Genomic DNA, 27,143 nt, shown 5'->3' with positions numbered 1-27,143 from the left:
CCCAATCCCTCCAGACTCTTGCTGCTCTCCATGAATTCTCCATCCCTTTCCCCTCCATGTTCTTGGTGCTCTCCATGAATTCCCCATCCCGACCCCTCCATGTTCTTGCTGCTCTCCATGAATTCCCCATCCCAAACCCCTCCATGTTCTTGCTGCTCTCCATGAATTCCCCATCCCAAACCCCTCCAGACTCTTGGTGCTCTCCATGAATTCCCCATCCCAAACCCCTCCATGTTCTTGCTGCTCTCCATGAATTCCGCATCCCAACCCCTCCATGTTCTTGCTGCTCTCCATGAATTCCCCATCCCAAACCCCTCCAGACTCTTGGTGCTCTCCATGAATTCCCCATCCCAAACCCCTCCATGTTCTTGCTGCTCTCCATGAATTCCCCATCCCAAACCCCTCCAGACTCTTGCTGCTCTCCATGAATTCCCCATCCCAAACCCCTCCAGACTCTTGCTGCTCTCCATGAATTCCCCATCCCAAACCCCTGCAGACTCTTGGTGCTCTCCATGAATTCCCCATCCAAAACCCCTCCAAGCTCTTGGTGCTCTCCATGAATTCCGCATCCCAACCCCTCCATGTTCTTGCTGCTCTCCATGAATTCCCCATCCCAAACCCCTCCAGACTCTTGGTGCTCTCCATGAATTCCCCATCCCAAACCCCTCCATGTTCTTGCTGCTCTCCATGAATTCCCCATCCAAAACCCCTCCAAGCTCTTGGTGCTCCCCATGAATTCCCCATCCCGACCCCTCCATGTTCTTGGTGCTCCCCATGAATTCCCCATCCCAAACCCCTCCATGTTCTCGCTGCTCTCCATGAATTCCCCATCCCAAACCCCTCCATGTTCTTGCTGCTCTCCATGAATTCCCCATCCAAAACCCCTCCAAGCTCTTGGTGCTCTCCATGAATTCTCCATCCTTTTCCCCTCCATGTTCTTGGTGCTCCCCATGAATTCTCCATCCCTTTCCCCTCCATGTTCTTGCTGCTCTCCATGAATTCCCCATCCCAAACCCCTCCATGTTCTCGCTGCTCTCCATGAATTCCCCACCTTTCCCCTTCCAGGACCCCTCTGATGCTGGCCATCATGAACGGCCACGTGGACTGTGTCCATCTCCTGCTGGACAAGGGCTCCACGGCCGACGCCGCCGACAAGAGGGGCCGGACCGCGCTGCACCGGGGGGTGAGTGGGGGTCCGGGGGCTCCTGATAGAGATGGATATAGATATAGATATTGATAGGTATTGATAGATGTATAGATATAGTTATATAGAGATAGAGATGTAGATATATAGATATAGACATAGATATAGATATAGATATAGATATTGATAGGTATTCATAGATATATAGATATAGTTAGATAGAGATGTAGATATATAGATATAGATATATAGATATATAGATATAGATATAGATATTGATATAGATATAGAGATAGAGATAGATATAGAGATAGATATAGATAGGTATTGATAGATATATAGATACAGTTATATAGAGATATAGATATATAGATATTGATATTGATATAGATATAAATATAGACACAGATATAGATATATAGATATAGATACAGATATAGGTAGAGATATAGATTGATATAGAGATAGAGATATAGAGATATCTAGATATCTATCTATATAGATATGTAGACATATAGATATATATAGATATACAGATAGAGATATATATAGAGATATATAGATAGAGATATTGATATTGATAGGTATTGATAGATATAGAGATATAGATAGATATCTCTGTATCTCTATATCTCTATCTATATAGATATGTAGATATATAGATATATATAGAGAGATAGATATAGATATACAGATATAGATATATATATATAGATATATATATAGATATAGACATAACAAAATATAAAAAACTGAGACATCGCACTAGGCCAGCACAGAATCTGAAAAATATAACAAGATATTAAAATATTTTCCAAATATTTAAAATAGTTTTAAAATTTAAAAAAAAAAAAAAAATATATGTATGTGATATATATATATGTATGTATTTATATACATGTATGAAAAACTAAAGCCTGAATCTGGATGATATTAAAAAAATATTTTAGAAATATATATATATATATATGTTTATAAAGCCCTAAAGGCTGAGGCAGCACAGAAAGCCCCATGAACCCCTCTCTGGGCTGTGTCCCCAGGCTGTCACTGGCTGTGAGGACTGCCTGGCCGCCCTGCTGGACCACGATGCCTTCGTCCTGTGCCGGGACTTCAAGGGCCGCACCCCGATCCACTTCGCCTCGGCCTGCGGGCACCTGGAGGTGCTGCGGACGCTGCTGCGGGCGGCGCTCTCCACCGACCCGCTGGACGCCGTGGTGGACTACAGCGGCTACTCGCCCATGCACTGGGCCTCCTACAGTGGTGAGGGCCTCATCCACTCCAAAATCCAAATGGTCCTCCTCTCTTTTTGGGGTTTTTTTGGGTTTTTCTCGTTTTTCAGGGGTTTTTTGGGGGTTTTTTGGGTCCATGGTGGACTGCAGTGGCTACTCGCCCATGCACTGGGCCTCCTACAGTGGTGAGAGCCTGATCTACTCCAAAATCCAAATGGTCTTCCTGGTCTTGTGGAGTTTTGGGGTTTTTTATACTTTTGGGGAGATTTTCTGGGTTTTTGGGGTTTTTTTTCAGGATTTTGGGGTCCATGGTGGACTACAGTGGCTACTCGCCCATGCACTGGGCCTCCTACAGTGATGAGGGCCTCAGCCACTTCAAAATCCAGCTGGTCCTCCTCTCTTTTTGGGGGTTCTTTTTGGGTTTTTCTCGTTTTTCGGGATTTTTTTCGGGGCTTTTTGGGTCCATGGTGGACTGCAGTGGCTACTCGCCCATGCACTGGGCCTCCTACAGTGGTGAGAGCCTGATCTACTCCAAAATCCAAATGGTCTTCCTGATCTTGTGGGTTTGGGGCTTTTTCCGTTTTTTTCTGGGGTTTTTTTTCCTGATTTTGGGGGGTATTTTTCAGTTCGTGGACTACAGCGGCTACTCGCCCATGCACTGGGCCTCCTACAGTGGTGAGGGCCTCAGCCACTTCAAAATCCAGCTGGTCCTCCTCTCTTTTTGGGTTCTTTTTTGGGTTTTTCTCGTTTTTCGGGGTTTTTTGGGGTCCATGGTGGACTACAGCGGCTACTCGCCCATGCACTGGGCCTCCTACAGTGGTGAGAGCCTCATCCACTCCAAAATCCAAATGGTCTTCCTCTCTTTTTGGGTTCTTTTTGGGTTTTTCTCGTTTTTCGGGGTTTTTTTCTGGACTACAGCAGCTACTCACCCATGCACTGGGCCTCCTACAGTGGTGAGAGCCTGTCCTACCTCCTCCTTTGAGACAAATCCATTTCTTCTGGAGCTCCCTTGGTTCAGCTCAGGAAGGGATGGGGAGGAATTTGGGTTCCTCCAGGAGAGGTTCAGGATGGACATGAGGAGGAATTTCCTCCTGGAAAAGGTGGTCAGGCTTTGGAAGTGCCTGGAGAACAGGAGGCTCAGAGGGGAATTTCCACCCCAAAACTCCAGGGTCAGGATCTGCTCCCAGGAACAGCAGGAGGAGAAGGAACAGCCCCAAATTCCTCCAGGAGAGAGTCAGGATGGACATCAGGAGGAGATTTCCTCCTGGAAAAGGTGGTCAGGCCTTGGAACTGCCTGGAGGGAAGGAGGCTCAGAGGGCAATTTCCACCCCAAAACTCCCTGATGGGACAACAGGGTCAGGATCTGCTCCCATGAACACAAAGTGGAGAAGGAACAGCCCCAAATTCCTCCAGGAGAGGTTCAGGAACAGCTCCAGATTCCCTCAGGGCAGGGTCAGGGTGGACATCAGGAGGAATAAAAGGTGGTCAGGCTTTGGAACTGCTTGGAGAAAAGAAGTTCAGGGGGCAAATTTCAGCCCAAAACTCCCTGATGAGTGGGGAGCCAGAGCGGGATCAGGATCTGATCCCAGGGAACAGCAGGAGGAGAAGGAACAGCCCCAAGTTCCTCCAGGAGAGCGTCAGGGTGCACATGAGGAGGAGTAAAAGGTGGTCAGGCTTTGGAACTGCTTGGAGAACAGGAGGCTCAGAGGGGAATTTCCACCCCAAAACTCCCTGATGGGACAACAGGGTCAGGATCTGCTCCCATGAACACAAAGTGGAGAAGGAACAGCCCCAAGTTCCTCCAGGAGAGGGTCAGGGTGGACATGAGGAGGAATAAAAGGTGGTCAGGCTTTGGAGCTGCCCGGAGAACAGGAGGCTCAGGGGGGAATTTCCACCCCAAAACTCCCTGATGGGAGAGTGGAGCCGGGTGGGATCAAAATCTGCTCCCAGGGGACACCAGAACGAGAGGAAATGGCCCCAAGTTCCTCCAGGAGAAGTTCAGGGTGGACATCAGGAGGAATGAAAGGTGGTCAGGCTTTGGAGCTGCCCAGGGACGTTTGGTGTCCCCATCCCTGAGGTGACCAGAGAAGGACTGGACGTGGCACTCAGGGTTTGGGGTCACTCCCAGTTAGGATTGGATGATCTGGGGGGGATTTTCCAGGATTTTGGGATTTTTGGGATTTTTGGGATTTTGGGAAAAGCTGCTCCAGCTGCTGTTGCTGTCTCCTCAGGGCACGAAGATTGTCTTGAATTGTTACTTGAACACAACCCGTTTGCATACCTAGAAGGAAACCCCTTTACTCCATTGCACTGTGCAGTGTAAGTGACACCCCAAAATAATTCTGGGCTTTGGGGTCCCTGAAATGGGCTGAAAGGGGAATTTTACCCCATAAATAATTCCAATAATTCCGGGCCTTGGAGCCCCCAAAAGGGGAATTTTACCTCCCAAAATAATTCAAATAATTCCAGGCCTTGGAGCACCTGGGATGGGCTGAAAGGGGAATTTTACCCCAAAAATAATTTTAATAATTCCAGGCCGTGGAGCCCCCAAAAGGGGAATTTTACCTCCCAAAAAAATTCAAATAATTCCAGGCCTTGGAGCACCTGGGATGGGCTGAAAGGAGAATTTTACCCCAAAATAATTCTGGGCTTTGGAGCCCCTGAAACGGGCTGAAAAAGGGAATTTTAGACCAAAAAATAATTCCAATAATTCCAGGCCTTGGAGCCCCCAAAAGGGGAATTTTACCCCAAATATCTCCAAGCCTTTGAACCTCTGGGATGGGCTGAAAGGGGAATTTTACCTAAAAATAATTCCAATAATTCCAGGCCTTGGAGCACCTGGGATGGGCTGAAAGGGGAATTTTACCCCAAAAATAATTCCAATAATTCCGGGCCTTGGAGCCCCTAAAAGGGGAATTTCACCCCAAATATCTCCAGGCCTTGGAGCCCCTAAAAGGGGAATTTTACCTAAAAATAATCCCAACAATTCCAGGCCTTGGAGCCCCCAAAAAAGGGGAGTTTTACCCCAAATATCTGCCCAGCCCTTCCTTGACCTCCCTTCTCCTCCCATTCTCAGAATTAACAACCAGGACGGCACTGCTGAAATGCTGGTGGAAGCATTGGGTGCCAAGATTGTTAATAGCAGAGATGCCAAAGGAAGGTGAGCATTAAATTGTGTATTTTAATTATTAATTATTAATTAATTAGTTAATAACGCTAATGTATTAAATTTACTTTAAAAATATTAATAATATTAATTATTTAATTATTATTATAAGGCTTGTGTAGTTATTAAAAGTATTTTAATTATTTATTATTAATTTATTAGGAATTTTAATGTCTTAATTTCTTAGATCTACTCTCTTGATATTAACTTATTAATGATGTATTTGATTATTTAATTATTATTATAAGGATTGTGTATTTATGAAAAGAGCCCAGCAGGGCTACACCCAAGATGGACTCAGAGTCACAAGTTTTGGACACAATTTTAAACTTAAATATAATGTAATATAATGTAATATAATGTAATATAATGTAATATAATGTAATATAATATAATATAATATAATATAATATAATATAATATAATATAATATAATATAATATAATATAATATAATATAATATAATATAATATAATATAATATAATATAAATCTATTATAACTATATATAATATAAATATATCTTCTACATTTACTTATTATTTATTATACTTATTGATAATAAGTATAATTTTTTTTTTAAATTTATTTATGCTTTTCAAGCCCTGAGGCTGTAGGTGGTGCCTTGGGAGGCTCCTGGAACAGAGCCAGAGAGAATTAACAGATTAAATTTTGTATTTATTAAAAGGATTCACTTTAGGCAGTGTAAGATCCTGGCCAAGGGCTACAGTATGAATAATATGAAATTAAAAATAGAAATATTATGAAAATATAAAAGCTAAATCTTTAAGAATCTCCCTACTGAGAAAATGTGAAATGTATGAAATTTAAAAAAATAAAATAAAATAAAATAAAATGAAGAGGATTTTAAAAGGATTAAATAAAAATATGAATATTATGAAAATACTAACTCAAAATTAGGAATATTATGAAAATATAAAAGCTAAATCTTTAAGTATCTCCCTACTGAGAAAATATGAAACGTATGAAATTTTAAAAGATAAAATAAAATAAAATAAAATGAAGAGGATTTTAAAAGGATTAAATAAAAATATGAATATTATGAAAATACTAACTCAAAATTAGGAATATTATGAAAATATAAAAGCTAAATCTGTAAGTATCTCCCTACTGAGAAAATATGAAATGTATGAAATTTTAAAAACTAAACTAAACTAAACTAAACTAAACTAAACTAAAGTAAAATAAAATAAAATGAAATAAAATAAAATAAAATAAAATAAAATAAAATAAAATAAAATAAAATAAAAAATAAAACCATGAGTATTAAAAAATATTAAATAAAAATATGAACGTTATGAAAATATGAACTCAAAAAATTGGAATTTTATGAAAATTTAAAAGCTAAGTCTTTAAGCATCACCACCCCCACCCAGATTTATCCCCCCCTGTCCTGGCCTGGCCCTGAGTGGATTTTGGTGGATTTTGCCCCCCAGGACCCCCCTTCACGCTGCTGCCTTCGCAGACAACGTCCGTGGTTTACAGCTGCTGCTGCGCCACCAGGCCCAGGTGGACTCGGCCGACAAAATGGGCAGGACCCCCCTGATGGTGGCATCGGAGAACGGGCACACGGCGGCACTGGGTGGGTACAGAACGGGCACTGGGTGGTACAGAATGGGCACTGGGTGGGTACTGATGGTGGCATCAGAGAACGGGCACATGGCGGCACTGGGTGGGTACAGAACGGGCACTGGGTGGGTACAGAATGGGCACTGGGTGGGTACTGATGGCGGCACTGGGTGGGTACAGAATGGGCACACGGTGGCACTGGGTGGGTACCAATGGTGGCATTGGAGAACGGGCACACGGCGGCACTGGGTGGGTACTGAGGGTGGCACTGTGTGGGTACAGAATGGGCACACGGCGGCACTGGGTGGGTACCGATGGTGGCACTGTGTGGGTACAGAATGGGCACACGGTGGCACTGGGTGGGTACTGAGGGTGGCATGGGGTGGGTACAGAACGGGCACACGGCGGCACTGGGTGGGTACTGAGGGTGGCACTGGGTGGGTACAGAATGGGCACACGGTGGCACTGGGTGGGTACCAATGGTGCCATTGGAGAACGGGCACACGGTGGCACTGGGTGGGTACTGAGGGTGGCACTGGGTGGGTACAGAACGGGCACTGGGTGGGTACAGAACGGGCACATGGTGGCACTGGGTGGGTACTGAGGGTGGCACTGGGTGGGTACAGAACGGGCACTGGGTGGGTACAGAACGGGCACACGGTGGCACTGGGTGGGTACTGAGGGTGGCATCAGAGAACGGGCACACGGCGGCACTGGGTGGGTACAGAACGGGCACATGGTGGCACTGGGTGGGTACCGATGGTGGCATGGGGTGGGTACAGAACGGGCACACGGCGGCACTGGGTGGGTACTGAGGGTGGCACTGGGTGGGTACTGAGGATGGCATCATCAGAGAACGGGCACACGGCGGCACTGGGTGGGTACCAATGGTGCCATTGGAGAACGGGCACACGGTGGCACTGGGTGGGTACTGAGGGTGGCACTGGGTGGGTACAGAACGGGCACTGGGTGGGTACAGAACGGGCACACGGTGGCACTGGGTGGGTACTGAGGGTGGCACTGGGTGGGTACTGAGGGTGGCATTGGAGAATGGGCACATGGTGGCACTGGGTGGGTACCGATGGTGGCATGGGGTGGGTACAGAACGGGCACACGGCGGCACTGGGTGGGTACTGAGGGTGGCACTGGGTGGGTACTGAGGATGGCATCATCAGAGAACGGGCACACGGCGGCACTGGGTGGGTACCAATGGTGCCATTGGAGAACGGGCACACGGTGGCACTGGGTGGGTACTGAGGGTGGCACTGGGTGGGTACAGAACGGGCACTGGGTGGGTACAGAACGGGCACACGGTGGCACTGGGTGGGTACTGAGGGTGGCACTGGGTGGGTACTGAGGGTGGCATTGGAGAATGGGCACATGGTGGCACTGGGTGGGTACCGATGGTGGCACTGGGTGGGTACAGAACGGGCACTGGGTGGCACTGGGTGGGTACCGATGATGGCACTGGGTGGGTACTGAGGGGTTTGGGATTCTGCTGCTGGCCAGGGAGTGAAGCTCTTGGGATGAGAGTTCATGCTCAGACTCAGGTGTTTATTATATTGCAATAGTTCATATTCACACTCAGCTGTTTATTATACTGCAATAGTTCATATTCACACTCAGCTGTTTATTATTTATCTGTGTTAGAATATTTCACATTCAGACTTAGGTGTTTATTATATCTGTGTTAAGTATTTCACATTCAGACTCAGCTGTTTATTATTTCTTATCCGTGTTAGGATATTTCACATTCAATTTCACATTCACACTCAGCTGTTTCTTATTTATCTATGTCAGATATTTCATGTTCAGACTCAGCTGTTTGTTGCTTCTTATCTATATTACAATAGTTCACATTCAGACTCAGCTGGTTTTTATTTATGTTAAAATATTTCATGTTCAGACTCAGCTGTTTATTATTTCTTACCTGTGTTAGGATAGTTCACACTCAGACTCAGCTGTTTATCATTTCTTATCTATATTACCATAGTTCCCATTCAGATTCAGCTGTTTATTATTTAGCTATATTTGATATTTCCCATTCAAATCAGCTGTTTATTATATCCTTGTTAGATATTTCATGTTCAGACTCAGCTGTTTATTATTTCTTACCTGTGTTTAGAATATTTCACATTCAGACACAAATATTTATTTTTTCTTGTCCATCTTCCATATTTCACATTCAGACTCAGGTGTTTATTATATCTATGTTACAATAGCTCATATTCAGACTCAGCTGTTTATTATTTATCTGTATTACAATATTTCATATTCAGACTCAGATATTTATCATTTCTTACCTGTGTTATGCTATTTCCCATTCAGATCCAGCTGTTTATTATTTCTTATCCATGTTACAATCTCACAGCAGCTAAAACCTGAGTCACCACACCATGAATCTCACAAGTACAGCCTAAAGCAGCACAAAATCTGAAAAATAAATATATAAAATATATAAAATATAAAAAAATATATATAAAAACCCAAGGCATCAGGGTGCTGCTCCTCCCAGAGCTGTCCCCTCTCCTGGCAGGCATTGGGGACATTTTTTGCCTCTTCCTCACCAGTTCTCCTCCTCCTCCTCCTCCTCCTCCTCCTTGCAGAGTTCCTGCTGTTCCAAGCAAAAGCAAATATTACTGTGCTGGATGTCAACAAGAACACAGCTCTTCACCTGGCCTGCAGCAAGGTGGGACATGGGGCTGGCCTGGGTGGCACCTCTGGGACACCTGGGTGTCCTCCTGGGCCATGGTGGCACCCAGAGCCTTGTGGTCACTTTGTCCAACCCGTGGTGGTCACTTTGTCCATTCCATGATGGTCACTCCCAACCCCTGGTGGCACCCAGAGGTTTGTGGTCACTTTGTCCAAGCCATGGTGGCACCCAGAGCCTTGTGGTCACTTTGTCCATGGCAGAGGGGTGGGAATGAGGTGATTTTTGTGGTCACTTCCAACCCCAAACCACTCCATGGTGGCACCCAGAGCCTTGTGGTCACTTTGTCCAACCCGTGGTGGTCACTTTGTCCATTCCATGATGGTCACTCCCAACCCATGGTGGCACCCAGAGGTTTGTAGTCACTTTGTCCAAGCCATGGTGGCACCCAGAGCCTTGTGGTCACTTTGTCCAACCCGTGGTGGTCACTTTGTCCATTCCATGATGGTCACTCCCAACCCATGGTGGCACCCAGAGGTTTGTAGTCACTTTGTCCAACCCATGGTGGCACCCAGAGCCTTGTGGTCACTTTGTCCAACCCATAGTGGTCACTTTGTCCAAGCCATGGTGGCACCCAGAGCCTTGTGGTCACTTTGTCCGACCCATGGTGGTCACTGCCAACCCATGGTGGTCACTTTGTCCAATCCATGGTGGCACCCAGAGCCTTGTGGTCACTTTGTCCATCCCATGGTGGCACCCAGAGCCTTATGGTCACTCTGTCCACGCCGAGGAGGGGAAGGTGGAGCTCCAGCAGGTGCCAGGGTGACCTGGGGGAGCAGGACAGGTTCAGGGGATGGTTCTCCTACCCTGAATGTCCCTCTGTCCCCAGGGCCATGAAAAGTGTGCCTTGTTGATCCTGGGGGAAACCCAAGACCTTGGCCTTATCAATGCAAGTAACAGTGCTCTGCAGATGTGAGTGTTTGCACAGCTGGGAATGGGGGAACTGGGAGAACTGGGAGAACTGGGAATGGGGGGAACTGGGAATGGGGAAAAATGGGGAATGGGGGGAAACTGGGAATGAGGGGAATGGGGCAACTGGGGAATGGGGGGAACTGGGGAATGGGGGGAACTGGGAATTGTGTGAACAGGTGAGCCCGCCCTTGAACCCACTCAAAAGTGTTGGCACGGGGGGTTCTGTGGGGTTTTGGGGTGGGATTTTGTGGTGGGATTTAGGGTGGGATTTAGGGGCGGGATTTAGGGGTAGGATTTTGGGGTGGTATTTAGGGTGGATTTTGGGGTGGTATTTAGGGGCTGTAACGATATTTTCCCCCTCGCCAGGCCCCTGCACATCGCGGCGCGGAACGGCCTGGCCTCGGTGGTGCAGGCCCTGCTCAGCCGCGGGGCCACCGTGCTGGCTGTGGATGAAGAAGGTGAGTGTGAGTGTGAGTGTGAGTGTGAGTGATTGTGTGCACCCCGGGGCTCCTGTGGGGCTGCAGCAGCCCTGGGGAGCGCCCAGAGCCCGGGGAGGGCTCAGCCACAGCCCCCCAGAGCACCCTGCCTCACCCCATCCCATACCCCACAACCCCACAGCCCCACCACCCCACAATCCCACACCACATCCCCCAGAGGGACGAGATGGAATTCAAGATCCCTCCCAACCCAAACCATTCCATGATTCCCGTGCTTTGCTCTGGTGTCCCCTGCCCACACCAGCAGGACCAAGGACCTTTCAGACCCCTCCCAACCCACCCCACACCCCGTTCCGAAACCCCGTGTCCCCACACCCCATTCCACAACCCCACAACCCCACACCCCATCCCACGACCTCACACCCCCAGAACCCCACACTCCATCCCACAACCCCGTGTCCCCAAACTCCATCCCTCAATCCCACACCCTCAGAACTCCACACTCCATCCCATGACCCCACATCCCACAATCCCCTAATCCCACACCCTCAGAACCCCATCCTACAACCCCACACCCCGCTCACCCCTCACAGTTCCCTGGTTCCCTCAGGTCACACCCCAGCCCTGGCGTGCGCCCCCAACAAGGACGTTGCCGACTGCCTGGCACTGATCCTCTCCACCATGAAGCCTTTCCCGCCCAAGGACGCGCTCGGCTCCTTCAGCCTCAGCCTCCTCACGAACTGCGGCATCGCGGCCAAGGCGGCGGCGGCAGCGGCCTGCGGGGCCCTCCCGGTGCCGGTGCCGGCCTGCGGGGCCCTGCCGGTGCCGACCTGCGGGGCCCTCCCGGTGCCGGCCCGCGGGGCCCTCCCGGTGCCGGTGCCGGCGTGCGGGGCCCTCCCGAACGGCTCCTCCTGCCCCTACTCCAAGGAACGCCACAGCGCCATCGGCCTGGACGGCTGCTACTCGGAGTGACCTCCTCCTCCTCCTCCTCCTCCCTCCCCCGGCCACGGGTGACCTGATATCTTTATTCTATTTATTTAGAAATTCTATAAATATAGGGCACTTTAAAGGAGAACAAGACCGGGCGGGCCCAGCGTGGGGCGGGTGGGGGTGAGGGTGGGTGGGGAGGGTGAGGCCGAGAGTTCGGGGTTTGTGTGGATCCATTGGGGTCAGAGCGATGCCAGGCTCGTTCTCTGTGCCCAGCCTGGATGGCAGGAGGTGGAAGGGCAGGATTTGGGCTGCCAGGAGGTGGAAGGGCAGGATTTGGGCTGGCACATCCCCAGTCCCATTCCCTGTGCCCAGCCTGGACAGCAGGGGCTGCAGGGGCAGGATTTGGGCTGGCACATCCCCAGTCCCATTCCCTGTGCCCAACCTGGATGGCAGGAGGTGGAGGGGCAGGATTTGGGCTGCCAGGAGGTGGAAGGGGCAGGATTTGGGCTGGCACATCCCCAGTCCCATTCCCTGTGCCCAGCCTGGATGGGCAGGGGTTGGCGGGGCAGGATTTGGGCTGGCACATTCCTGGTACCCTCCCAACCCTCCCTGGCTGGCAGGATTTGGGCTGGCACATTCCTGGCATGGAAGGAGCAGGGTTTGGGCTGCCAGGAGCTGGAAGGGGCAGAATTTGGGCTGGCACATTCCTGGTACCTTCCCAAGCCTCCCTGGCTGGCAGGATTTGGGCTGGCACATCTCCCATGCCCTTTCTGACTGGGCAGGAGCTGGAAGGGGCAGAATTTGGGCTGGCACATTCCTGGGGTGGAAAAAGCAGGATTTGGGCTGGCACAAGGCAGGTTCTGTTGGATTTTTCCCTTCGGGTTTGATGGGAGCCATTTCCTCCCCAGTGCTTTTGTTTCCTTCCCAGGGTTTTTGTTTCCCTCCTGGCATCTTTGTTTCATTCCTGCTGTTTCATTCCTGCTGTTTTATGTTTCATTCCCAATGTTTTTGTTTCCTTCCCAGGGTTTTTGTTTCACTCACAACATTTTTGTTTCATTCCCAGTGTTACTGTTTAATTCCCAGGGCTTTTGTTTCATTCCCGGCGTTTCCTTCCCAATATTTTTGTTTCACTCCCAACATTTCCTTCCCAAAGTTTTTGTTTCATTCCCAGAGTTTTGTTTCCTTCCCAACATTTTTTGTTTCATTCCCAATGTTCCATTCCCAATGTTTCATTCCCGATCTTTCTGTTTCCTTCCCAAATTTTTTGTTTCTTTCCCTCCCAACATTTTTATTTCCCTTCCCAGAATTTTTGCTCCCTTCCCAATGGAACAAAATTCCATTTTGCTTTTCATTTCACCCCCAGCATTTCCCTCCAGGAATTTCCTCCCATTTCCACCCCCCCCATGTGCTCAGCTGGGATCAACAACAAACCCGAACTCTTGGGCCAGGGTGGGAATTTGGGAATTATTTGGGGATTTGGGGATTTATGTCCAGCCAGGGTGGGAAAATCTCCCCTCTCCTCTCCTCGTGCCCCCCCCCAAAACAAAAACACTTGAAAAAACCCAAATCTACTGTACCTGGCACACTAAAAACCCTTTGGCAGCTCATTTTAGGGAAAATAAAACGGGTGCCCCACTGGAGCCTCCTCCCCACACCAGGCACTTTAGGGATTCTGTTGGTTTTTCATTTTTTTAGGGTTTTTTTCCCCGTTTTTTACCAATTTCTCACCTCTTAAAAATCGCTTTTTTTTTTCCCCCCTTGGTTTGTGTGGCCATTTTCCATGAGAGAGTCAGTGTTGGTTGCTTGCTTGGTTGATTGTTTATTTTTTTTTTTCTTTAAAAAAAGAGAATTATTTATAAAAAAATGAGCATTTACCTTTAAAAAAAACCAACAAAAACCATTAAAAAAAATTCTAATTCAACATTTTAGCCTTTCCTAAGGAAACAAATGCACTTGCAAGTCCTTTTTCACAACCCTGTGTTGATTTTTTGGGTTTTTTTTTTGTTTTTTGCAGCATCCTGGCAGATTTTGTGGACGTGAATGGGATCTTTGTTTGTTTTGGGTTTTTTTTTTCTCATTTTTCATTTGAATTTTCTTTTTTTTTTTTTTTTGCAAATCCTGGTTATGCTGCAAGTTCGAAGAATTTTGCACTGTTGGGGTTTTTTTTTTAAATTTTAATTTTTCCTTCTGAATTACTGTAACAACATCAAAAAAAAAAAACAAAACCCAATTTTCCCTCCTTCCCACGAGTCTGTTCAAGCCAAAGAGGGGATGCAGAGAGGAAGGAGCAGCGAAATTCCAGGAATTTCAGGAATTTGGGGAATTTCAGGAATCTCCAAGCTCCTCACCCCATAGCAAAAAGGGCATTTCTAGAACCAAAATCCCAATTTTTTTTTTTTTTTTTGTTACTTTTCCTTCCCTTTTTCAACCATTTGGAGATGAAGGTTTGGGGAGGGGATCCCCTGGCACTGCTCTTTTATTTTTATTTCTGTTTTATTTTTGAACCAAAGCCAAACTTTTTCAAACCAAATATGAAGTTTTCAGTCTTGGCCTTTGGGTGAAAAGCACATTTTTCCTTCAGGGCTCCCCCATCCCCAAGCACTCAACAAAATCCACCCTGGGGGAGCCCCAGGCACTTGAGAGGGGCAGGATTTGAGGAATTTTCCCTTTTTTTTGGGATAAAAACCCCTCCCTGCTCCCCCCCATCCCAAAAGGAAATTCTGCCCCTTTTTTTGCACCGGATACCTCAGCTCAGAACCAGAATGAACTCGAAACTTGAATCAAAAAAACCACAAAAAAAATCACAAAAAAATCTCTTTTTTTTTGAAAAATCCTTTCCCCTTTTTTTAAAATAACTTTATTCATTTTTTCAAGAACTTTATCCTTCTTTAAAAGAACTTTTGCCTTCTTTTAAAAGAATTTTTGCCTTCTTTTAAAAGAATTTTTTCCTTCTTTTGAAAGATCCTTTATCTTATTTTGAAAGATCCTTTTCCTTTGTTCAGAACATCTTTTTCCTTTTTTTTAAATAATTTTCCTTTTTTAAAAAATAATTTTCCCATTTTCCCTTTTTTTTTTTGAAATATTTTTCCTTTTTTTAAATATTTTTTTCCTTTTTTTAATCTTTTCCTTTTTTTTAAATCTTTTTTTTTATATTTTTCCTCTTTTTTTTGAATTTTTTTTCCTTTTTTTGAAAGATCCTTTCCCTTTTTAGGGAAGATTCTTTCCCTTATTTTAAAAGATCCTTTTCTCTTTTTATTTTTGCAATCTCCTTTTCCCTTTTCTCATAACATTTCCCCCTTTTTTTTGGAAGCTTTTTTAGCTTTTTTCCTCCTTTATTTTTGAAATCTCTTTTTCCTTTATTTTGCAAGATCCTTTTCAATATTCTATGGAGGAGAACTGGAAAAAAAAATAAATTAAAAATAAAACAAAACCAGAGAGAAATGTTTACATTTTCTAGCAGAAATTCCCTCAATCCCCCTCTCCCAAAGCCCTGAACCCTGCCAGGATTTGGGGATTTTGGGGGGATTTTTTGGGATTTTTTGGAGGATTTTTTGGGATTTTTTGGAGGATTTTTTTGGGATTTTTTGGAGGATTTTTGGGGGGATTTTTGGGGGGGATTTTTGTCGGATTCCCACATTTCCAGGCTGGGAATTTTCCCATTTCCATGGAATCCATCCCTGCCCTCCTTTGGTGTCCCCATGGCAAGGAGAGGATTTGTCACCATCCCCTTTTTTTTTTTTTTTTTTTACCAGCACATGGAAAACTCTGCTTTTCTTAATTTTGAGGTTATTTTTGGGGTAATATTTTGATTTTTTGGGTTTTTTTTTTTTATTTTTTGCTCTGAGGAGGAAGCCCACCCCTCCCTGCTGGCCTTGTCCCCAAAGTGTCACCTCTGCTCAGAGACAATCAATGCCACCTCCAAAAAGGGCTTCCCCACCCCTTGAAAAATAAAATAAAAAATTTAAAATAATATGAAAAAATATTAATTAATAATAATATTTATTATTATTATTAATTAATTATTCTAATAATGAAGGGAAAGGAGGTTCCAGCAGCGCATCCCAGAGGGGAGAGGGGAGAGGGGAAAAAGGGGTGGGGAAAAAAGGGGGGGAGAATTTTGTGGCCTTTTTTTTTGGGGTGTCCCAGTCTTGTTCTCCTTTAATTCTGTATCGTTCTTGTTGACAGCACAGCTTGACAATTTAAGTAATAATCAAAGTGTTTGGTAATAATTAATTGCATTTATTTTGCTAAACGAGATTGGATGATTTTTTTTTTTTTAATGAAATAATTTTTTTTTTTTTTTTTTTTTTTGGGTGATGGTTTTTTCCCCCCCTACCCCGGTGCTTGTTTAAAAAAGAAAAAAAAACAGAAAAAAAAACAAAAAAAAAAAAAAGGGATGGAGGGAAACTTCCGCTGCCCTTTCCCCCCCAAAAAATCCCAAATTTTTCATCCCTTTATGCCAAAGCCAACGAAATTTCTTTCGCTTTCATCCCATTCATTGGTTTGGAACAGTCAGATTTCTTTTCCCGACCTTCTGGATAAAAAAAATAACATTAAAAAACCCCAAAAAAATGGAAGTTTCTCTCCCACCCTTTGGTCCAAAGCACTTGCTTCGAGTAATAAGCACTTTTGTTAAAAAAAGCATGAGTCTGGATTCCCTTTAGCATCCCACGGGATAGAGAGCAGCAAGAGGGAGGTGAGAGTGTCTTTGGCTTTATTTTTTCAGTTGGAATTTAAAAGAGAGAAAGATGAAAAAAGAGGAAAAAAAACAAAAAAAAAAAATCCAGAAAAAAAAAAAGTTCATTTTTAGGGAATGAATGGACAAAGGGAAGTTGTGGTTTTGAGAGAGAGAGAGAGAGAGAGAGAGGAAGAAAAAAAAAAAGAAAAATGTTATTTAAAAAAAAATTAAAAAAGAAGGAATTAAAAAAAATTAAAAAAAAAAATAACCCAACAGCACAAAAACAAAACAAAAAAAACAAAACAAAAAATGGACATTTCAGAGTCCCCCGGGTGTTTTTGCACTGCCATTGCCCGAGCGAGGGGCGCCGCCCCCTGAGCCATAGACCCTGCGACAAACACTGAATGTACCGGGACAGACAGGGGGACAGAGAGGGGACAGACAGGGGGACAGACAGGGGACAGAGAGGGGACAGACAGGGGGACAGACAGGGGACAGAGAGGGGACAGACAGGGGACAGACAGGGGACAGCATGGGGACAGACAGGGGACAGACAGGGGACAGACAGGGGGACAGCATGGGGACAGACAGGGGACAGAGAGGGGACAGCATGGGGACAGAGAGGGGACAGACAGGGGGACAGAGAGGGGACAGCATGGGGACAGAGAGGGGACAGACAGGGGGACAGACAGGGGGACAGACAGGGGACAGACAGGGGGACAGACAGGGGGACAGTCTGGGATAGCCCAAGGACAGCGGGGACAGCACCAGGACAGAATGGGATAGCCCAGGGATAGACTGGGATAGACTGGGGTGACCTGGGATAGCCCTGGGACAGTCCAGGATAGCCTGGGATAGACAGGGACAGCCCAGGGACAGTTTGGGATATCCCAGGATAGCCCAGGGACAGCCCCGGGGCCACTGCTGGGCCATGGGAATTTCGGGTTGGTAAAGAAGCGTCCCCGTGTCCCATCCCTGTCCCCATGTCCCATCCCTGTCCCCGTGTCCCATCCCTGTCCCCATGTCCCATCCCTGTCCCATGTCCCATCCCCGTCCCCATGTCCCCCTCCTGTCCCCATGTCCTGTCCCTGTCCCCATGTCCCCTTCCACCTATCCCGTCCCTGTCCCCGTGTCCCTCTCCTGTCCCTGTCCCCCTGTCCGGTCCCTGTCCCACCCCTCTCCCATCCCTTCCCCACCCGTTTTCTTCCTCCTCCTCCTCTCCCTCCCCTTTTCCCTGCCCATCCCTCTCCCCCCTCACTCCCATCCCTTTTCCCCCTTCCCTCCCTCTCCCTTCCCATTCCCTCCCTCTCTCCTTCCTCCTCCTCTTCTCTCCCTCCTCCTTTCCCATCCTCTCTCCCCTCTTTTCCCTCCCTCTCCCTTCTCCTCCTCTCTCCCACCTTTTCCCTTCCCTCTCCCTCCCTTTCCCCTCCCTCTCACCTCTTTCCTTTCCCTCTCCCTTCCCCATTCCCTTCCCTCTCTCCTCCCTTCTCCTTTCCCTTTCTCTCCCTCCCTTTCCCCTCCCTTTTCCCTCCCTTTTCCCTCCCTTTCCCCTCCCTTTCCCCTCCCTTTTCCTCTCCCACTTTTCCCATTCCCTCCCCATTCCCACAGGAGCAGCCCCAGCCCCCCCCCCACCCCCGGCCACATCCCGGGGCTGGAATCCGGCAGATCAAAAAAATAAAAAATAAAAAATTCATAAAAAAACAACGTAGCACTAAAAAGCCAAGCAAAAAAAAAAACAACAAAAAACCACACACACAAAAAAATCTCTCCAAAAATGTGGAATCACTTTGAATTTTGATCCCGTTTTTGGGGAGCTCCGTGCAGATCCCAATTCCCAGCACGGGGAGGAACAAGGAAAACCCCAAACCTACAAAAGCAGAGACCCCAGAAAGAACCTTTTCTCTTTCTTTTTTTTTTTTTTTTAATTATTGTTACAATTATTCCTTGATTTTATCCCGATGTTCTGTGGGGTGGGAATGTCGGGGTGGGATCCCACCTTTGCCTTCAGTGAGAAACCAAAGGATAAAAACCCAACCCCTTCCTGTCCATCCTGGCACGGACACGTGGATTCCTCAGTTCAGGCTTTTTTTTGTCCTTTTTTTTTTCCTTTTTTCCCCCCTTTTTCCTTCCTTTTCTTTCTTTTTCTCCAAGGACACAAGGAGCTGTTCAATCCTCCTGGCTGGAATTTTCTGGGCTCGGCAGTGAAAGGAAATGTAGTAAAAAAAAAAAAAACAACAAAAAATCACAACATTTATTTAAAAATCATAAAAAAAAAAAAGCCGAGGTTCACCCAAAACATCGAGGGGAGCTCTGGAGCTGCCCTAAAATCCTTGAAATTGTGGGGTGAGGCTGGAGGGGATGGGGGGGAAAACGTCTCTAAGGCATCTGTAGCAACTCTGTGTCTTTAATATCCTCCGTGTCAATGCTGCACCTCTGTATTTTATGCACATAAATGTTCCTTTGATGCCGACAGGACAAAACAAAAAAACAAAAAAAAAAAAAACCAAAAAAAAAAGACAAAAAAATTTAAAAAAAAATAAATATACAAAAAAAAACCTCATCATCACCTGTCAGGTAGCCAACTCCTCCTTGTGCTGGTCCGTGTCTCGTCCGGGCCTCGTCCTCCTCCTCCTCCTCCTCCTCCTCTCATGCAGGGGGGACAAAAAGATGGGGGGGGGGGGATGTTAAAAAAATAACAAAAAAAAAAAACAAAAAAAATCATTAAAAAAAAAAAAAAAGGAAAATAGCCTTACTCGACCCAGTCGTTATCGATATTGTTCTCTGTCAACTTGAAAATAAATAAAGGAAACTTCGCATGGAAAGTTTTGGTTGTGGTGATTTTGGGGATTTTGGGGATTTTGGGGGGGTTCTTGCTGCTCCTCCCGAGTTCCTCTGGAGCTTTGCAGAGTCTGGTTCTTCCTCCTGCTCCTTTTTTTGCCTTTTCTGAGCCAAATTCTTCGTGGTTTGCACAAAATCTGCTGGGTTTTGCAGCTCTGGGTTGGGTTTGGGGAATTTTGGGGGTTCTGCCCCAGGATGAGCCTCGGGAATGGGTCAGGGATGGACAAAGGAGGAGAGGATGGAGGGGTCCTGGACCCCCCGAGGGTCTCAGAACTTTGAGGGGTCCCAAAACCTTGAGAGGTCCCAAAATCTCGGGGGGTCCCATAATCTGGAAGGGTCCCAAAATCTTGAGGGATCCCAGAGACTTAAGGGGTTCCAAAACCCCTTTAACACCTGGGACCCTTGAGAGGTCCCAGAATTTTGAGGGGTCCCAGATTGCCCTGAGGGTCCCAGAATCTTGAGGGGTCTCAAAACCTTGAGGGCTCCCAAAATCCTGAGGGGTCCCAAAATCTTGAGGGGTCCCAAAAGCTTGGGGGGTCCCAGAACCTTGAGGGGTCCCAGGACTTTGAGGGATCCCAAAACCTTGAGGGGTCTCAGACCCCCCCCAAGGGGTCCCAGAATCTTGAAGGGTCCCAGAACTTTGAGGGGTCCCAGACCTCCCTGAGGGGTCCCAGAATCGTGAGGGGTCCCAAAACATTGGGGAGTCCCAGAATTTTGAGGGGTTCCCAAGACCTTGAGGGGTCCCAAAATCTTGAGGGGTCCCAAAACCTTGAGGGGTCCCAGAACTCCCTGAGGGGTCCCAGAACCCCCTCGGGGGATCCCAGAATCCTGAATGGTCCCAAAATCCTGGGGAAAAAAAAAACACCAAAACAAAACAAAGTCAAAACCATTCAGAATTTATCTATTTCTACCCTGTAACTGTGACCAAATCCTGGTTTTATTGCAGCTCTGGCTCAATTCTGTTTATTCAGCCTCTCGTGCTCGGGGGTCCTTCCCCTTCCTCAGCTCCTCCCGGGGCGGGGCCGGGTTCGGGAGGGTCCGGATTCGGCTCCTCCCGAGGGATTTTGGGTTCAGGAAGGTTCAGATTCGGCTCCTCCAGGGGGATGGGGGCGTTCGGGTTCAGGAGGGTTCGGATTCAGCTCCTCCAGAATTCAGGAAGGTTCGGATTCAGGAGGGTTCGGATTCAGCCCCTCTGGAATTCAGGGGGTTCGGATTTGGCTCCTCCGGAATTCAGGAAGGTTCGGATTCAGCCCCTCCCAGGGGGCTTCGGATTCAGCTCCTCGGGAGGGTTTTGGGTTCAGGAGGGTTTGGATTCAGCCCCTCTGGAATTCAGGAAGGTTCAGATTCAGGAGGGTCCGGATTCGGCTCCTCCCGGGGGGGGGTTCAGGTCCAGGAGGGTTTGGATTCAGCCCTTCTGGAATTCAGGAGGGTTCAGATTCGGCTCCTCGGGGGTTTTGGATTCAGGAGGATTTGGGTTCAGCTCCTCGGAGGTTTTGGATTCAGGAGGGTTCAGATTCAGCTCCTCGGAGGTTTTGGATTCAGGAGGGTTTGGATTCAGCTCCTCGGAGGTTTTGGATTCAGGAGGGTTTGGGTTCAGCTCCTCCCGGGGGGGTTTCGAATTCAGGGGGTTCGGACCCAGCCCCGGAGCCGCCTGTGACCCCCGGGGGACCACGAGGGGACCCCGAGTCCCCTCCCCGAGGCTCCTCCGGCACCGCGGATCCCCCCGGGGGGGGAAAATCCAAGCCTGGGGAGGGTCCCGGGGGTGCCTCAGGGCTGCAGCCAGGAGCGCAGGTGCCCCTCGGCCAGGGCGATGCCCAGCATGATGCCAGCGCCCAGCAGGAACCCCGCGTTCTGCAGCACGAAACGGCTCCAGGTGCCCTCGCCAGAGCCTCGCAGAGCCTCGGGGAGCTGGGGAAGGGCAGGGGGGGCTCCGTGAGACCCCCGGGACACCCCCAGAACACCGTGAGATCCCCGGACACCCCCAAACCCCTCAGACCCCCCATGAGACCCCCAGACATCCCCAATCCCCTCAGATCCCCCCGGACACCCTCAAACCCCCCCAGACCCTCCCAGGACACCCCCAGACTCCCCATGAGACCCCCGGACACCCCCAAACCCTCCGTGAGACCCCCGGACACCCCCAAACTGCTTTTGAGACCCCTGGACACCCCCAAACCCTCCGTGACACCCCAGGACACCCCCAGAGCCCCCCGAACACCCTCAAACCCCTTGTGAGACCCCCGGACACCCCCAAATCCCTTGTGAGACCCCCCAGACCCCCCCCAAACCCCCCCTTACCATGTCGGCCAGGGCCACGTAGAGGAAGATGCCGGCGGTGGCCGTGAGGAGCCAGGGGGCGAGGGGGGTCCCGCTGTGGCCCAGGGCGACCCCGGCCACCACCCCCAGGCAGGAGAGCAGCGCCGAGAGGAGGTTGAGGAGCAGGAGGGAGCGCGGGGCCGTGCCCGCCCGCAGCAGCACCGCCAGGTCACCTGTGGGTGGCATTGGGGGGGGTGGCACCGGGGGGTGGCACCAAGGGGGTCCCCAGCTCGGGGAGGGGACAGGGAGGGACACAGGGACTCACCCAGCTCGTGGGGCAGCTCGTGGCAGAGCACGGCCAGGGCTGTGCTGAGCCCGCTGGAGAGGCTGTGGGAGAAGGCGGCTCCTGCGGGAGGGAGAGGGGTCCTGGTCCGCTGTGCCCCTGTCCCTGTCCCTGGATCACCGGGCAGCCCTGTCCCCCTGTCCCCTTGTCCCCTGTCCCCCTGTCCCAATGCAGCCCTGTCCCCCTGTCCCCAGCATCCTTCTGTCCCTGAGGAAATATTTTCCCCCTGTCCTTGTGCACCTCTCCTCCATCTCCATCCCCATCCCCGTCCCCGCTCCCGTCCCCCTGCCCGTCCCCTTTCCCGTGCCCGTTCCCGTCCCCATCCCCGTTTCCGTTCCCACTCCCGCTCCCGTTCCCGTTCCTGTTCCCGTTCCCGTCCCTATCCCCGTTCCCGTTCCCTCTCCCGTCCCCGTTCCCATCCCCGTCCCCGTGCCCCGTTTCCCGTTCCGCTGCCGTTCCCGGTCGCACCGATGGCCAGCCCGTCGCTCAGGTTGTGCACGCCGTCCCCCAGCACCACCATCCACACGATGTCGGCGGCGCCGGGCCCGGGGGGCAGCGCGGGGCCGTGCGAGTGCCCGTGGGGGGGTCCCGGGGGTCTCGGCTCCAGCTCCGCCTCCGGTGCCGCCAGCGGCCGCAGCTCGGTCCCTGCGGCGGGACGGACGCGCCGGTTCCGGTGCGTGCCGGGGCTCCGGTGGCTGCCGGGGCTCCGGTGGCTGCCGGGGCCGGTCCCGGGGGTCCGCGGAGGGGTGCGGGGGGGTCGTACCTGCCCGTGACGGTGCCAGGTCGGGGGTCTCTCCATGGGGGCGTCCCTGGGGAAAACGGAGGCGTCGTGTGCGGAGCCGGCCCCGGTGCCCGCCCGGTGCCCTCCCGGTGCCCTCCCGGTGCCCGCCGCTCTCACCGTGGCCTCCCGGCGGCGCCGCAGCATCGCCAGGAGCAGCTCCAGCACGAAGAGCGCGTAGATGCCCCCCAGCACCGCCAGCCCCTGCAGCACCGCCGGGCTCGGGTCCCCCGGAACCTCCGGGTGCCTCCCCTGCGCCTGGACACCGGGCGGGGAACGAGGATGGGAACGGGAACGGGAACGGGAACGGGAACGGGAGCGGGAGCGGGAGCGAGAGCGGGGATGGGAACGAGAACGGGAACAGGAACGGGGATGGGAAGGGGAAGGGGAACGGGGATGGGGATGGGGATGGACACGGGAACGGGGAGTGGAACGGGAGCAGGAACGGGAACGGAGATGGGGATGGGGATGGGAACGGGAACGGAAAAGGGAACGGGAACGGGATGGGGATGGGAGCGGGAACGGGGAACGGGGAACGGGGATTGGGATTGGGATAGAGATGGGTACGGCGGGAGGAGAGGCGCACAAGGACAGGGGGAAGACGTTAGGGTCAGGGTTAGGGTTAGGGTCAGGGTCAGGGTTAGGGTCAGGGTTAGGGTCAGGGTTAGGGTTTGGGACAGGGTTAGGGTTGGGCCCCCGGTGCCACCCCCAGGGCGGGACCTACGTGCGGCCAGAGGTGCAGCAGCGCGTCCCCGCAGAGCGTCCCCACGGCCAGCGCCACCAGGAAGGCCAGGACGGAGCGGAAGGAGCCGCGGGCGCGCAGCGGGAGCAGCAGCACGGCCAGGACGGACGGGAGACTCACCGAGAGCACGGCCAGCAGCGCCCAGCCCAGAGCTGCGGGCACCGTCAGGGGCACGGCCCGAACCGGGCACCCAGAGGGCGCTTGGGGAGGTGGGGATGGGGATCCAGGGGTGGGGAGCCCAGGGATGGGGACCCCGGGGATGTGGGGATGGGAGACCCCGGGATGGGGGAATTGGGGTCCCAGGGATGAAGGTCCCAGGGATTTAGGGACAGAGACCCCAGGGATGGGGATTCCAAGGGTGGGGGAATGGGGGTCCCAGGGATGGGAACCCCAAACATGGAGACCCCAGGGATTTAGGGACAGAGACCCCAGGGATGAGGGAATGGGGATCCCCAGAAATGGGGACCCCACGGATGTGGGAATGAGGACCCTGGGATGGGGAACTCAGGGACGGGAGAATGGGGGCCCCAGGCATGAAGACCCCAGGGATTTAGAGTCCAGGAATGTGGTAATAGGGACCCCAGGGATGGGGACCGCAGGGATTTAGGGACAAGAACCCCAGGAATGGAGACCCCAGGATCGGGAATGGGGGGCCAGGGGGGACACAGGGATGGGGGAACGGGGGCGCCTTGGGGGTGCAGGGATGGACTCCCCCACCTCATAACGGGGACGGGGGACCCCAGGGACGAGTGAGGCGGGGCCGGGGCCCGGCTCGGAGCCCCGGGCTGGGGTTACCTGGCCAGAGGGCCCCCCCCGGGGGAGGCAGCGTCACCTCATCGCGGTGCCGGATGCAGACGCGGCTGTCGATCTGGTAGAGCAGCGCCGGGCAGAGCAGCGTGAACTGCTCCGGTGTCAGCTGCGCCACCGAATCCAGCCCGAAATTCCCCAGCAGCTGCGTCACGTTCAGGCACTGCGGGCGGGGGGCTCCAGCTGAGCTGGGGGGGTCCCCCAGACCCCCGGGACGCGGCGCAGCGCGACCCCCCCGTCCCCTCTCACATCATCGTGCGGGTGGTCGGCGCTGGAGTGCTCCAAGCCCAGCACCCTCCCCAGCAGGCTGAGGCTGGGTCGGTACTCCCGGGGGACCCCCGCGGCACCGGGGGGCTCGGTGGGCACCGCCTGGGGCCAGCTCGGCGGCTGGGAGGGCGGGGGGCTGCGGGAAATCGGGGTGCTGAGGTCAACGGATCGACATCTCTGGTCCCATTCCCGTTCCCGTCCCCGTTCTCGTTTCCATCCCCGTTCCCGTCCCCATTCCTGTTACCTTTCGTCACTCCCGTTCCCGTCCCCATCCCCGTCCCCGTCCCCGTTCCCGTTCTCCTCCCCGTCCCCCGTAACCGTTCCCGTTCCTGTTCCCCTCCCCATCTCCGTCCCCGTTCCCCGCTCTCGTTCCCGTTCCCGTCCCCGTTCCGGTTCCCATTCCCCTCCCAGTTCCCGTTCCCGTTCCCGTCCCCGTCCCCGTTCCCGGTTCCCGTTCCCCTCCCTGTCCCCATCCTCCTCCCCATCTCCGTCCCTGTTCCCCGCTCTCGTTCCCGTTCCCCATTCTCCTCCCCGTTCCCGTTCCCGTTCCCGTCCCCGTTCCCGTTCCCGTTCCCGTTCCTGCGCTGAGCCCCCCCGCCTTGCCCAGCGCAGCCCCTCGGGGATGGAACCCCCCGGTACCTGAGGGGTCCCATCGGTACCTGAGGGGTCCCACCGGTACCTGAAGGGTCCCACGGGTACCTGAGGGGTCCCCCCGGTATCTGACGGGTCCCACCGGTACCTGAAGGGTCCCACGGGTACCTGAGGGGTCCCCCCGGTATCTGAGGGGTTCCCTCGGGTATCTGAGGGTTCCCCCGGTACCTGAAGGGTCCCACCGGTATCTGACGGGTCCCACCGGTACCTGAGGGGTCCGCCGGTGCTCGGAGCCGCTTCCCCGCCGTGCTCCCACAGCGGGTGCCGGTGCCGGTGCTTGTCCTGCTGCACCTCCAGCAGGTCCAGGTGGCTGACGTGGCCGTGGCCGAGCTCCTCATGCTGGATCTGCACCACCTGCACCCTGCCCAGCCCGAGGCTGCCCAGCAGCCGTGCCAGCCCCTCGGAGGGCAGCGTTCCGTTCTCGCCGTACGCCCCGAACAGCTGCCGGAGGTAGTAGCCGTGCTCCTGCTCCGCGTCCTCCGGGAGCCGCCCCGGGGTCCCCGCGGTGCTCGGAGCCCCCCCGGCCCCCAGAACCAGCAGCGCCAGCGCCGGGGCCAGGAGGAGCCCAGGGCGGCTCATGGGGTCGGATCCCGCGGCTGGAGCTGGGGAAAAGGGGGGGGGACAGAGCGATTTTGGGGTCACCCCAAAGCGGGGGGGTCTGTCCGATGCGGCCCGAGCGTGGGGAAAGCGACAGGAGGCAGCAGGGTCACCTCCCGGGACACGTGCGGTGGCACCGGGGACACCCCGAGCAGGGGGATTGGGGATTTAGGGGGGGGACGCGGTTGTTGTGGCCCCTCCCCGCCAGCCCTGTGGAATTTGGGGGTCACGGGGACCACAAGGAGGGGGGGACAGAGCGATTTTGGGGTCACCGCAAAGCGGGGGGGTCTGTCCGATGCGGCCCGAGCGTGGGGAAAGCGACAGGAGGCAGCAGGGTCACCTCCAGGGACACGTGCGGTGGCACCGGGGACACCCCGAGCAGGGGGATTTGGGGGGGATTTGGGGGGGTTTGGAGTTGATTGGGGGGTACGCGGTTGTTGCGCCCCCCTCGGGGGGGGGTTTGGGGTGGAATTTGGGGGGGATTTGGGGAGGATTTGGGGGGATTTGGGATTTGGGGGTACGCGGTTGTTGCGCCCCCCTCGGGGGGGGTTTGGGGTGGAATTTGGGGGTCACAGGGAGCACAAGGAGGGGGGGGGACAGAGCGATTTTGGGGTCACCCCAGCGCGGGGGGGTCCCTGCGATGTCGCCCGAGCGTGGGGAAAGCGACAGGCGGCGGCACCGGGACACGTGCGGCGGCACCGGGGACACCGCGAGGAGGGGGATTTGGGGGGAATTTGGGGGGATTTGGGGGGATTTGGGGGGAATTTGGGGGGATTTGGGGGTTTCGCGGTTGTTGCGCCCCCCCCCCGGCGGGGTTTGGGGTGGGATTTGGGGGTCACAGAGACCACAAAGGGGCGGAGGGGGGACACACAGCGGGTGACCCTCGTCCTTGAGGCGAGGTTTTGCAACGGGCGCGGGGTTTAGGGGGAGTTAATGTTTCACCGGGACGGAGATAAAAAATATAAAAAATAAATATAAAAAATAAAAAAATGAAACCCTCGGGACCCCCCAGCCCCCCCACCCACCCCAGCACCGGGGGGGAACCGGGGTGGCCGCCCCCCCCCCCTCC

The 27,143-nt window shown here is 52.0% G+C and overlaps 2 protein-coding genes across 2 annotated transcripts in view; one reads left to right on the top strand and one right to left on the bottom strand.

Moving 5' to 3' along the window:
- Positions 1 to 12,239, top strand: part of ANKRD52 (ankyrin repeat domain 52) — a 33,069-nt gene extending 20,830 nt beyond the window's left edge. The window contains exons 20-29 of the mRNA XM_066567598.1: positions 1,066 to 1,183; positions 2,185 to 2,404; positions 4,605 to 4,692; positions 5,450 to 5,533; positions 6,996 to 7,141; positions 9,735 to 9,817; positions 10,668 to 10,750; positions 11,117 to 11,208; positions 11,798 to 11,945; positions 12,069 to 12,239. Coding sequence (XP_066423695.1) covers positions 1,066 to 1,183; positions 2,185 to 2,404; positions 4,605 to 4,692; positions 5,450 to 5,533; positions 6,996 to 7,141; positions 9,735 to 9,817; positions 10,668 to 10,750; positions 11,117 to 11,208; positions 11,798 to 11,945; positions 12,069 to 12,159 — 1,153 coding nt within the window. The 3' untranslated portion in view covers positions 12,160 to 12,239. The remainder of the gene's footprint in view (positions 1 to 1,065; positions 1,184 to 2,184; positions 2,405 to 4,604; positions 4,693 to 5,449; positions 5,534 to 6,995; positions 7,142 to 9,734; positions 9,818 to 10,667; positions 10,751 to 11,116; positions 11,209 to 11,797; positions 11,946 to 12,068) is intronic.
- An 8,274-nt stretch (positions 12,240 to 20,513) lies between these two features.
- On the bottom strand, positions 20,514 to 26,056 carry SLC39A5 (solute carrier family 39 member 5). The gene is made up of 9 exons (XM_066567562.1): positions 25,646 to 26,056; positions 25,145 to 25,485; positions 24,809 to 24,962; positions 24,548 to 24,722; positions 23,735 to 23,904; positions 22,701 to 23,268; positions 22,215 to 22,295; positions 21,932 to 22,122; positions 20,514 to 21,541 (listed from the first exon to the last, which is right to left on the bottom strand). The coding sequence occupies exons 1-9, from the start codon at positions 26,054 to 26,056 to the stop codon at positions 21,401 to 21,403; spliced, it is 2,232 nt and encodes a 743-aa protein (XP_066423659.1). The 3' UTR covers positions 20,514 to 21,400.
- Between the last annotated feature and the right edge of the window lie 1,087 nt (positions 26,057 to 27,143).

This window comes from Molothrus aeneus, chromosome 30, assembly GCF_037042795.1.
Source record: "Molothrus aeneus isolate 106 chromosome 30, BPBGC_Maene_1.0, whole genome shotgun sequence".
In the NCBI taxonomy this organism is placed as follows: Eukaryota; Metazoa; Chordata; class Aves; order Passeriformes; family Icteridae; genus Molothrus; species Molothrus aeneus.
This window is presented reverse-complemented; position numbering and strand designations above follow the sequence as displayed.

Bases quoted from the DNA above. Each gene is read 5' to 3' on its own strand.
- SLC39A5 (XM_066567562.1), bottom strand. From the start codon at position 26,056: ATGAGCCGCCCTGGGCTCCTCCTGGCCCCGGCGCTGGCGCTGCTGGTT. The intron at 24,963-25,144 runs GTTACGGGGGAC...GATTTCCCGCAG, and splicing joins GGGGAACAGGAACGGGAACG to CCCCCCGCCCTCCCAGCCGC. The intron at 22,123-22,214 runs GTGAGTCCCTGT...TGCCACCCACAG, and splicing joins CGAGCTGCCCCACGAGCTGG to GTGACCTGGCGGTGCTGCTG.